We start from the raw sequence: 13,438 nt of genomic DNA, 5'->3' as shown, positions 1-13,438 counted from the left end.
CTCCTTTTGCAGGTCCTTAAAGAGATTTTTGGAGAGAAAAATTGGCTATTGGAGTAAGCTTCACCCTCATGACGGCCACCCCCACCATCGCTTGGGACCCTGGGCCTTTGTCATCCCAATCCTGAAAGATACCCTTATTTGACGGGGGCCAGAGAGAGGGACCGAGATGTCATGCCCAACCCCACTGTCTCCAGCTGACTTCCAAACACCATCTGGATGAAAGAGAATCAGACATCATACCAGTTCAACCCCATCTCCGCTAACTTTTTTTTCTCTTTTCCCCAAAAGGACAGATTTTTACCATCTTCGATACCATCTAAGGCTGTGTCTACACTTCCCCTTATGTCAGCCGAACTTCTGTTGCTCACGGGTCCCGCTGACAGAGCAATAGCCACTCATTGCAGGTGGTTTAATTATGTCATCGGGCAAGATCTCTCCTGTTGGCAAAGAGCCGCTACACAAGAGATGCTACAGCTGTGCTGCTGAAAACTCGCTAGTATAGGCATAGATTAAGAGACTGTCAAACAAGGGATTTTATTTTTCCTTCTAAAAATCTCTCTCCAGCTAAAGGGAAGGGGACAGAACAAGGGATGTGGTTAAAATGACAGCCTTATTTAATACTTGACATTTAAAACTCTTTAACATTTTGTTTAACACTGTTTACTGTTGGACAGTGACTGGGTTATGACGACACCTTTGGTCCATATATTCAATCTGAATGAATATAAAAGCCACCAAAGAACCATCACATGGAAAGGGCTTCCAGTCAGTACCAGCCTGTTTTGGATGTGACCTGGAGTCCAAGGCGTGAAAGATTCTATTGGCCAATTCTTATCCCTGGAGCCAGTCTCCTATCTATTTTTTTTTAAGACAATATGGTCAGTGGATTGACTGCAGGCCTAGGGAGGAAGGAAGGAATTGATGGGATCAAAACTCTGGCAGCACACATCTAAGGGGATTCCAGGCAGTTCTGTTTATAGACCACTGGGAATTCTGCATATAGACCACTGGAAGAGAAGGGAGCCAGTGTGATCTGATGGGAGAAGTAGGGATTAGAAGATGAGGAGTGGCTGTGGCTGCTGCTACTGGGGAGGCTGAGCACCAAAAAGAATCCACAGTGCTGCCATATCTAGTCTGGGTCCTGCAGGCTACTCTTCTGGCTAGGCACAGACCATGTCATAGAACCATATGGGAGTGCTGGCCTGGACCTCTGTAGTGCTGTGGGGAGACCTTGCCTGACCCATAGCACTGCAGGCTTCTGTTTCCTGAGTCTCAAAGCTACTACGTGTAGGAAGAAGCTACTTTCCCTTGGTGGCCTTTTTTTAATAGATCAGATTCACACTAGCTCGAGGCAGCTGGAGCATTTACTTACTTCCACGTTCCTCTCTGTGAATCAGTTTTCTTGTCCCTAAAATGGGAATAATACTAACCTTCCTCGGTAAAGCCCTTTGCAATCTCCAGAGGGGGAAGTGTGATATAAAAACTAAGTGTTATTGTTCCACATAGTTTCTCCTCACTGTGCGTAAAGCATGCAATTCAGTGCTTTGTTTGCCCATTACCCAAAGAGCGGCTGCATAAGGGGGAGGAAAATCCACTTGTCTTCTCTGACTGAAGTGTAGATCAGAGCTTCCTCTGACCCAGGGCCAGCCTTTTAAAGAAATTATACTCCTAAAATCAGGCATAATTGTCACTTTCTCAATAGCTTTTTAGAACTGGGATTTGCAATCAGAGCGAAGTAGCCCTCCAAATTGTTGTTTCATGCACTTCAGCTGACCACTTTGTTACCTCCAGCTTTATAGCATGCCGAATCTCCAAGCAAGTGGCAATTAATATTTGCACACAGTGCTATGTCAAAACATGTGTTTACATAGTTGTGTTGCTGAGCCCAGAGAGGCATAATTTGAAAGAGGGTTGGTTGCGTTTAAAAAAAGAAGTGATTGCATTTGTCGTTGCACAGTGCCGTCTTGATCTTGTCCTTCCATCCATATAGCATACCATGCCCGTGTCTTTGGAACGTCAGCTACTGACGCTATACGCGTAGCCCCAGGAGACAGTTTTCCCAAGGTGTCATATACCTCAGTGCTCTTAGTCTGTCAGACTCAAGAAAGGTATTGAAAGTAGAAAGTATTAGCAGGCAACCTTTAAATGATGGATCCAGCTTTCGAGCTAATATTTATTGGTTTAAAGTTCAGAATATGCAGGTACATCATAAGGCTACTTGCAAAACAAACACAAAAAAACCTACACGAACCACAAAGCCTGGAATCTGGGGGAGAGGAAATGGTTGTCATCCTACTAAACAAAACCCACAAAAGAGAGCAAAGGCTGAATGAACTTGGCGTAATCTGGGCCTTATGGAGGGTAGTCTTGAAACAGAAGTAGTGCTTTCAGATGTTCTCCTACATATTTCATAGTAATTTTCCAAGAAAAATGTACTTGGATTATTCCCTACACAGTTAATAGCAGCTGTGGTAATGTTTTTTCTCTCATGCTCTTGAAAGAGACCTCACCACAGAATAAACAACATGTGCATGGTGCAAATGCTAATGATCAAAGAGAAGACTAGTCTGGGGTAGCCATCAAAAGAAGCCAACTGATTGCAGAAAAGTCCAAGTAACTTTCCCCAATAAACAAGTTCCTCCTATTGTCCCCTCAGATGGTATAAATTACCACTATAAAATAGCCAGGGTAAAATTTCCTTTTTAAGAATTTGGACCCTAAAGGTAGGGTTTTCAAACTCTCCTTGAAAAGAAAAGGAGTACTTGTGGCACCTTAGAGACTAACCCATTTATTTGAGCATAAGCTTTCGTGAGCTACAGCTCACTTCATCAGATGAGCTGTAGCTCACGAAAGCTTATGCTCAAATAAATGGGTTAGTCTCTAAGGTGCCACAAGTCCTCCTCTTCTTTTTGCGAATACAGACTGACACGGCTGCTACTCTGAAAACTCTCCTTGGTGATTTAAGAGCTCATTTCTCATTGAAAGGCAATAGCACTCCTGCTTCTACTTCATGCATGTGCTTTTGAGAACGCTACACTTAAATATATATCTGTTCCATTAGAAATATATTTTCAGCTGCTAAGAAAAAGAAATCATTCGCTGGAAATTGAGGTACAAGATGTTAGCCTGCAAAGTGACCTGTTACAATGAGTTTTATAAACAATTCATTTGTATGTTTTCTTGTGTGTTAGACAGTCCAAAGAATTTAAAGATTTCAGCTTTTTTCATTTACCAACCACTCGGAATTGCTAACTTTTTGAAATGGCTCTCAGCCATACTCCCTTGGGCCGAGTTCTCTCCATATCTCCTAAAATAAGCCAGGGTGGGGAGTCGGTGCTCTAAGAGACAATGGATTCCATCTTAGGCTCTGACGTCACTGACCAGAAAGGCGTGTGTGCAGCTGTGTTAGCTGTAAAAGCAAAACAGTGGAAACAAGTAGAGTTTTACTGTAGGGTAAATAGAATCATAGAATCATAGAATATCAGGGTTGGAAGGGACCCCTGAAGGTCATCTAGTCCAACCCCCTGCTCGAAGCAGGACCAATTCCCAGTTAAATCATCCCAGCCAGGGCTTTGTCAAGCCTGACCTTAAAAACTTCCAAGGAAGGAGATTCCACCACCTCCCTAGGTAACGCATTCCAGTGTTTCACCACCCTCTTAGTGAAAAAGTTTTTCCTAATATCCAATCTAAACCTCCCCCACTGCAACTTGAGGCCATTACTCCTCGTTCTGTCATCTGCTACCATTGAGAACAGTCTAGAGCCATCCTCTTTGGAACCCCCTTTCAGGTAGTTGAAAGCAGCTATCAAATCCCCCCTCATTCTTCTCTTCTGCAGGCTAAACAATCCCAGCTCCCTCAGCCTCTCCTCATAAGTCATGTGTTCTAGACCCCTAATCATTTTTGTTGCCCTTCGCTGGACTCTCTCCAATTTATCCACAAATAAGGCAAGGCCAGCCACATCCCCTGACCTTTGCCTCGCCTATGTCAGGGTAAGAAATTCAGATGCCTTGTCTCCACTAGGATTTTATAGTAAGCTAGCGAATGAGCATCCGTTATCTCACCTGAGGGAAGGGATGGAGAGGGAGACGTTTGTGTCAGGGAAGGCACGGCCTCAGGTGATGTGGGAAGTGGAGTTGATGTCTGTCTGCTTAGAACTATGCCTCAACATGATTCTGGCGGAGCGTATTGCGGCACTGCCAAACTTATGTGAGAGAGAAAAGATCCCCTAACTGCTCATGGTTACCATCAGAAATTCCAGGGCACTTTTCATTAGAATAAGGCTAGTGCCCTAGCCACAGTCCATCGTGAGGTTAATGTTCTGCTCACCTAACGTTCCCCTGTGGTCTCAGTAGGCAGAAGGGTCCTTATCCTTCACTCCCCTGCCGGTAAGCCTACTCATGCAGAGTTGCAGGAAACAACATGCACTTCTGGTGTTTTCCAAGTCCTTTGGGTGTGCAGTAGAACCTCAGGAATTTGTCTCTCTCTATTCCGCAAGCCCCATAATGACCCCATACACAATGGGGTCTGACCCCATTTCTTAGCAAAGATTTAGTAAGGCTGTTGTTCATGATGCTTAATGTGATTTTTTCCATTGTTACCTGGTCCTCTGCTTATTTGTAAGCATCTTGTCATGTTCTGAGACTGTAAACTCTTAGGGACAAGCACGGTCTTTTATTGTATTTTTGTATGTGATAAGGATAGCTAGCACAGTAGGACCCTGCTCCCTATTTTGGATGAATAGGGCCTTTATGATATCTGATATGAGAAAGACTTAATAGAAAAATACTACAATCACTTTACTATGGTACTTTGAAGTGTGCAAAGTAATTAAAAGTGAGCTACACGTTCTCAAATAAATGAACTCTGAGCTTGGTTTTTGCCACTCGTATGTTGAGTAGTAGCTCACCCTACTCATGAAGTAAGCTAATAGTATCGTGAGTAAAGGGTGGCAAAGTCTGGTCCTTTCTGAACTTTTGAGATAAATGCTGCTATATGAATGTAGAAGATATTATTGAATTGAAATCTCTGCAAACAATGCCATAATGTCTTGATGTTTTTAAAAGCAAAACTGAGTATGACAAATGGCAACTGTGTACAGTAACAATAACTCTTTCATGCTTGATTAATAGTCACACTAGCAAATGTGATACAGTATGCTGCATGGTATTAATTCAGACATCTCCAATGGTTTTTGAGTAGCTGTCTCTTTTAGAATTCATTATTGCATGAGCGGCGGATGCGTGTTTGTTACATATAATTTTTAGAAAGGAAACAGCAACAAAATAAGTTAAAAGATCATTAAGGAGTTGATATGAGCAAAATACCCCCAGAAAAATGTGTTAAAGATTAATCTTCATGTCTTCGTGGTACTTTTCCTTTGCTTGTTATAGCACTGGAAATGGATGACAAAGTATAAGCCTTAACTCTGTATTTTTCCTCTTGTGGGTTTAAATCCTAATTAATTGAACATAGATTTTTATGTCTACATGCATGTTTATAAAAATATTTACCCATGGAAACTGTTATGATCTCTTGTTATGCCAAGAGAATTTGTTGTTCCCAATTACGCTAAAAATCAGCCATATACGTATGCTTTCATACTTTCAGTAATCTTTGTTTCTGGTGAGTACAAATATTAATTGCATGGTATGCAGTGAAGTGATTAACATCAATGTAATTTATCATCGGGAGATTTCTGAACATAAATAAATGAGTTGTTTTGTTCAGTGAGGTGTTGACCCCTTCAGTATCTGAGACTTATGTTTTTTTATTGTAAATATGAAAGGCACCACAATCAGCCAAGTGTTGAGTTATTTGATTTTCTGGGGCATTAGTCACTCTTGTTTGTGACATTTCCCAGTTGTGTGCTCGTTTGCAAGCTCATTAATAAGGTTTTCTCAGAGGAATGTTGTTGAGAATGAAGAACATACAGTAGGGCCTGGGTTTGAGAGTTTCACTCTGAGGCTCGGCAAGCATGCAGCAGCAGTGTGCAGTTAGATGTTTAAAACAGGAAATAATTCTGCACAAAATCTTTGAATTCAAAGGCTTCTTCTTGTCAGTCTGACTTAGACCAAAGCCTTGTATTTTTAAAATTAAAAATAAACCATTTTGCTACAACAACTGAAACCAGAAACCAGATAACTAACCATTTCTTTGTATCTGTCTATGATTTTGGTGGCTGTACTTCTGTTATGTTAAGTTTGGCTATAGCAGGATGTATAATTGGTGGCAAAGGTTGCAGGGTTCTCACCGTCTGAGGAGAAGTGCCTGTAATAGTGTAACTGGCTGCTTAACCAGAGCAGCATGCTATATATTAAATAAAAGAAAACTAATCTCAATAACATCAAGGTGGCAGCACTTAGTCTGGACATTCAGACTAAAGGTGAGACACTATATGATGAAAGCATGTCATTGTGTAAAAAAGAATAAGAAAAGGCAGGAATGAGAACTGGCACATCTTAACTTTAATATTTCTTTACTATTACAAGTTAAATGCTTAAATCTTCTCTTTATGTTTCAGGGACGACTTTTTAAATATCTGTTTGAGATCAGAAGGGCTCCTTTAGACACATTGTGTGTCAGTCGTCCATTTAACTGTTAGTTTAAAGATGAGGTCTGTCGATCTGACAGTTGTTTGTTTGATAATCCCATGTTGATATTCAACCATTATATGGACCATAACATTGATACAGATGTGTGCAGCTAAGATAATAAAAGGAAAGACCTATTAGACTTTTCAGTCCCTACCCATTCCACTATGAAATATAATCCCCTGAGAAGAGGACACAGCTGATTTTAGGATAAAGATGACACTTACATATACATAGTAGCCAATATTCAAATATTGATGCTTCTGACATTTTTGAGAAATATATTCCTTGAGGGCCTATCCCTGGGTCTTAATCTATAGTCTAGATTTATGCACTAATTGCATCTGCAAAGCTTCATGTTAAAATGCCAACTGAATTTATTGCTTTTTCTGTTTGCATTTTTACCCTTTAACTCAAAAGTTGTGTTCTTATAATTAACTTAAATAGACATGTTTTCCCTCTAACTTAAATATTTTTTTCTGACTAATTTTGCTTTTTCTGGAGTTAATATGTGCAGTCTGATATAGAAACTGGTAAAAATCACAGCTCTTTGACCAATTTCCTTGTTAATTTTAATTTAGACAATATATCATGCCTATTTAAGTAAAACACAGCTCAAAAAACGTAGATTAAGGAGATGAGAATACATATAAAACTTTCACAGGCTTCAGAGGATATTGGAAGGAGTATTGTGAAGTACATCTTGGATGATTTTTAAACTAACAAAGGAAGGTAGAGAGGCATTCTGCTTCTTCAGCTGAAAATATTTTCTCCTGAGGAAACAGTGTCTCCTAGATCAGCAGAGAGATTAAAACTAGGGATTAACACAATCAGAAAAATGTTAAGACTTTAAAAACTCAAAACTTAAGCAAGTTAATTTTTAATTGAGTTATTAGAAGATTCAGTTTCCTAATTTTCTCAGCTGGCAAAAGATTTGGCATTTAAAAAGCATTTCATACTTGAAATCAAGAAACAAAATATTTAATGCTATATTAATGAACATGTAGAGCTAGATAAAGTCTCATTTTCTCAGCACCAATGCAAGTTTTCTCTCTGGTCCATGCATGCCCAACTTGGGTTACAAACTCCTTTAGCTTGTACTGGAAACGTTGTATGCAGTGCTGTAGCTATGGTGTCCCAGGATATTAGAGACAAGGTGGGTGAGGTAATATCTTTTATTGCACCAACTTCTGTTGGTGTGAGAGAGACAAGCTTTCATGTTTACACAGAGGTAGTTGTCTTCTGGAAATGTTGACATGGCTTGTGCAGCAGCAGAGACACTGTAGCTATACCGATATATCTGCTCTCTTGCATGAATAGAATAGCCTTGAGTGCTAGGTTTTACTGAAAGCGGCCCGTTGATATACTTTCTTGGTCTGTCTGTTTATATAGAGACACACCATGAATTGTAGTGTGTTTTAAACAGCCCGTTTGTTCATTTGGTTGATTTTGAAGACAGTAATGTGCAAAGAAAACCTTCAGTGTGATGGGTTGTATCAGCCATGAGGATCATTAGTTTGTTGCTTTTTCCAGGTAGGAAAAGTCAGAAGTGGGCTGAGTTATGAAAAAGCTCTCGAGTTTAAAAAACATTTCACATGTTATTTTTGTAGTATTAATGACTCTGGTCCAACACAGTCAGTGTGTATTTAAAGTGGATGGTCCTGCAGGGGCAGCTGTTGTATGCCCCATATCACTAACACTGAACTTCTTGAAGAGCTATGCGCTATTAGAGTGTGATGAATCAAATCGGGTATGATTGACACAGCCCCAAAGAGCATTGTCTGTACTTTGAGCATAATGCAATTTTCTCTCTCACTACCGCTTGTGATCACTCTTATGGACAGTGAAATTACTGTACATGGCCACCCAAATTAAATGTATTGCACAGCACTCCCCCATTCTATATGCACTGATTGTATTTCTAAGGGGGTGCCTGAGTGTGATCACACTCTGTCTCCTATTCGGGGTTCAGCAAGAAAACAAAATTAGCAGCTCAGCATTTTACTCCTATTTAAAAATGTCAATTGCCTTTAGCACCGTTGGCCGAAGTTTACGTCCTTGTTGACTGCTGAGTCCGAATAGCAAATGAGCCACAGAGGCTTGAGCTATTCTCTTGCATCCAAGGGGAGGGCTGTCTCCAGCTCAGGGCACGTGGGAGGATGAGGAGGAAGGAATCTTGCTCTACTGCTACTTTTGCTGTACTTGTTGTGTGAACAGACCTGGTCTCTCACCACACCAAAGTTCAGTCCATTTAAAACAGTTTGACATACACATATGTCTTCAGTAGAAGCTGTAGCTTGCATCCTCTGTTGTTCCCCCACCCACCTTGCATGGTTTTAAGGTGAGGTTAATATTTTAGGGTGGTCTCTAAACAAGGCAGGCCTACAGTTTGTACAGCCTGAGACGTGCTTTGGAAAGAGTTGGAGATTAAAAGGGCTGCATAAACTTAAAACATGAATTAAGCACCACCATTTCAAAATAGGTATTAAGCACAAGATTGTCAAGTTGCCCTTGGGCCCGTCTGTTTTGCGTACAGGCCTGCTGAAAGGTAGTCAGTTTGGGGATAGAGAATGACAGCCAACTGCTGCAGAGCATGGAAAGGAATTTCTAACTGAGGACTCTAGTGCAAAATCTTGACCTTTGAGGAAAGTCATGGTATCCTCTGTGTACATTGACTGTGTCAATGACACCATTTGTTTCAGGGTCTCCTCTGAAAGAGACGTGCTCTTTACTGTGTGTATGCTCTTTGGAAAGAGGAAATACTGAGTCCATTTCTGCAATAGTTAGGATTAGACCTAAGCAGGCATAGATGCTGGAACTTGGGGTGCTGCTGCACCCCCTGCCTTGAAGTGGTTTCCATCAAACACAGGGTTAACAGTTTGGTTCAGTGGCTTTCAACACCCCCAGTATACAAATTGTTCCAGCACCCTGGAGGCAGGAAGCAGCATGGCTCTATGTAAAGAGGTGAGAAGTGGAGACAGCCTTAGGACTTGTGTGTCAGGTTTGTCAGCATCACAGGCGTGTTCGGCTGCGCTCTTTGGCACTTGGACGGACAGGCACCCTATTCAGAGAACACCGTCGCTGGCCCAGACACTGAGAGTTATCGACAAGTCACCTCTAGGGAGGCCACGTGTTCCATGTACAGCACATTTCATTTAATTTGCTTTCCACTGAATGCATCTGATGAAGTGAGCTGTAGCTCACGAAAACTTATGCTCAAATAAATTTGTTAGTCTGTAAGGTGCCACAAGTCCTCCGTTTCATTTCATCGGTTGACTTAAAGACCACGGAACATTGTGCGTGGTCAGGCTGGCATAAACTAATCTACCAACAAGAGAGAGAGCAAGTCTCATCCTGGTCTCTTTAAAGGCTACTTTTGTGTATTTTATAGGCACACTACATGAGTGCTTTTAAAGAAATCTTGTCAAATCCAGAATGGTTTGTAGTAAGGCAGGGGTGGCCAGCCTGACCCTGAGAAGGAGCCAGAATTTACCACTGTACATTGCCAAAACGCCACAGTAATACATCAGCAGCCCCCCATCAGCTCCCGCCCACTGATCAGCGCCTCCTGATCCCTCTCCGCACCTCCTGATCAGCTGCTTTGTGATATGCAGGAGGCTCTAAGAGGGAGGGGGAGGAGCGAGGGTATAGCAGTCTCAGGGGAGGGGCGGGAAGGGATGGAGTGGGGGCAGAGATAGGGCTTTAGTGGTGAGCAGCCCCCAGCACATTGGAAAGTTGGCGCCTATAGCTCCAGCCCCAGAGTCGGTGCCTGGGCAAGGAGCCGCATGTTAACTTCTGAAGAGCCACGTGTGACTCCGGAGCCCCAGGTTGGCCACCCCTGTAGTAAAGGTGGGTTGGTTGGTTAGTTTTCAAATTGGTGGTCGTTGCAGTGCGTCCTTTAGATGGCTGGTGTTTAAGCTTTTGAAATAATTCAGCTTAATAAAGGTGCCTTATAAAATTACTGGGGTACGGTTTTTGTTTTTTTTACAGCCGCTGGAAAAGTTATAAGTGTATTAGGAAATAGCTTTAGATTACGAGAAATAATTGACTACCAGTACTGTACTACTGTAGTGTAGGTGTGGCTCGAACAACTTGTCTTTATTTTTATGTAGGAATCTCACTGTATAATGATATAAAGCAGCGCCAAGATGAGCATTTCAGGGCAGTTTTGTTGTACGTAGGTAGTAAATGTCCATCTGTTGTTGGCCTTACGCCTGATATTGCTATCTGAGGCATGCAGTAACTGCCCCAGAATGTACTACTGCAGGTCTCATTAATTACATAATTCTAGGAACTTGGCATTAGAGCCCGGCAATCTGTGGATATCTGATTTATATCCATGGACCATTTTTGCAGATTGGATGCAGATACAAATTGGATGCAGGGCTCTACTTGGCATGTTTAAATATAATGTTTAATAGCGGGTACAGTTATTGGAGACCATAAATTCTTCATAAAAATTTCAGTCTGAAGATTTGTTATGATAACAATAATGAATGATTGATAAGAATATCTGGAATATATGTACCAATTACTCTTACAGATTTACTTCGCAGCTTCCACAAATTAAACCATGTAACTAGAAGGTCAGCTGGTGTTTTCAAGTGTGTAAATATTTTATACTATCCAGTATACGATCATTTTGCACCTCTAAAATGTTGCAGACCCTTACTGTGACCTGGTAAACCAGCACAATGAGGCTGTTTTTCTAAACAGTCTTATGGTTTTCTAGTCACAAGAAAAATCTATGAGATGGGGATTCATTAATAAAAAAGCATTTATTGTGGAGCTATCTCAGGAGAGGATTTACTAGTGTATTTTATTTCATTACTGAAAATTATGAGGGTATAAATTGTTAAACCCAGCAATGGATTTTTTTTTTATTTCCGTGATTCCATAGGAAGCATGTTAATGAGTTAAACAGTGTTAATAAAAGGCAGCAAGCCAATAGTATTGGCAGTAGAGATTCTCAAACAAAATAAAAACGTTTGAATTGTTTCAACCTTTATGCATACCGAGTTGTTGCCCTCCCCAGTTTCTTACAGCTGAGTAACTTTCTAAAAAAATATATGGCTTATTCAATATATGGTATTGAATTGATTTTTGCATTCATTACATTTTAGCTACAGTTGAGATTGCATTTTTAATCTGTTTCAGTTGTTGAAGGCAATGAATTTCTTATTAATTGCAGACTGTGGCCTTTTTCCTACAGGGTCTTTCTGAAGGATTTCTGAGCTGTGTCCTTCGGCGTAAACGCTTTATTCCCCTGTGTTTGTTTTGAGACTTGCACTAATTTCATTTGGACTCGCAAAGAACCTTGCATTGCTCAAACAAAGGCAGCAGCAGTTATAATTTTTCTGTCTTTTGCACAAGTGCCTCCAGTGGAGCCGAAAATATTAATATGCAGCAGCACAAAGTGTGGTCACACAGTAATATGACACAGGATCGAATGTATCTATTCTGAGCACGACAAATCTCTCTGGTTTCACCTCAGCATGAAGGCAAATGAGTTCCTTTTAGCTTGAGTGAGTTCAGAGATAAACTTCAATGTAACAAAATGCATTTCCCAGGAAATGGTGATGCTGCACTTAGTGTGAAACGCTCTTATCTGTGTCTCACGTTTTGGGGGTGGTAGTCCATTTAATTTGAGAAAATACTGAATCAACTTACTGATTAGATGAATGGTTTGAAGGTGGCAAGGGTTGGAGTACTGATGCCAGGCTTTCCTTTATGGGTGCATGCAAATCTGATTCTGCTCAATGAGATAATTTGTCAAACAGTTTGTGGGGTTTTTTTTGTCATGCAGATAAGCCTCAAGTGCGGGTTTTACAGAATTACCCACTGCAAGGCCTAACGAGAGAAGGGGAGCCACTCGAACTGACATGCACAGCTTTTGGAAAGCCACAGTAAGTTCGGCACTTCAAAGGTTTGAACATATCACCCAGTACCAATTATGTCATGTTACAGAAAAGTGATTTGCACATTCTCTGCCTACTGCCTTACTGTAGGAAGTTAATGAGATACTCTGCAGAGAAAATAATTTAGCCATGAAAACAGTGAGTGCTGAAGGGGAATGTTTTCTGAATCTGGACATCAACTAAAATATTAAGACCTTGATTTTAACCCATATCCATTTTGATATAAGTGATAGGGGGAAAATGTCTCCTTTCAAAGCTCTAAATAGAGCTTTCTCACAAATGGGCACATAGGAAGCAACTCTGTGCTTTGTGGCATCACTGGCAGTAAGATCTCTCTCACACAAAGGGAAACAAAGTGAATTTCGCTATGAATGCCACATGACAGTACATCCCTTCCTTCAGGGAATGGCTTAGATGGCCATTGGTTTGTAAAGAATCTGCAAAATCCAGGCGGGGGGGGGGGTGTTAGTGGTGTAGTTTTCAGTGTTTTATGCAGTGAAGATTTTAACCTTTTTTTCCTTGTGATGCTATTATGCAGTTTAATAGATTGTACCCCAGGACAAATCTCCTGATTGCAAAGTCTAAATTTTCCCCTTTATTTTCATGCCATTTTTTCTAAGTGAACCCTTGTAGGCTCCTTAAATAATTCCTCTTCCATTTTGGGTTTACGTGCTTTTGTAGATTAATATGTTGACTCACTCTTATTAATCTCGTAACCTAGCCTTTTCTCTTCCTTATGAGCCCAGTCCCTCCCTTTCTTAGGCTACGTCTAACCTACAAGCTAGGGGTGTTTTTCCTCCACTTGCATACATGTTCTCCTAGCAGCTCGATGAGAGCTAATGTGACTATAAATGGTAGTGTAGCATGGGCAGTGACCATGAAACACTCCTGAAACTGGTGGGCACCACTGGTGGGCACCATGTCACCACT

At 41.0% G+C, this 13,438-nt stretch overlaps 1 protein-coding gene across 1 annotated transcript in view; it reads left to right on the top strand.

Moving 5' to 3' along the window:
- The window catches only part of CADM1 (cell adhesion molecule 1), a 288,504-nt gene that overhangs the window by 224,104 nt on the left and 50,962 nt on the right, over positions 1-13,438 (top strand). The window contains exon 6 of the mRNA XM_077839810.1: positions 12,397-12,496. Within this exon, the coding sequence (XP_077695936.1) occupies positions 12,397-12,496 (100 nt within the window). The remainder of the gene's footprint in view (positions 1-12,396; positions 12,497-13,438) is intronic.

This window comes from Eretmochelys imbricata, chromosome 22 (assembly GCF_965152235.1).
Source record: "Eretmochelys imbricata isolate rEreImb1 chromosome 22, rEreImb1.hap1, whole genome shotgun sequence".
NCBI classification, from domain to species: domain Eukaryota; kingdom Metazoa; phylum Chordata; order Testudines; family Cheloniidae; genus Eretmochelys; species Eretmochelys imbricata.
The sequence above is the reverse complement of the archived record's forward strand: the minus strand, read 5'-3'. Positions and strand labels throughout refer to the sequence as shown.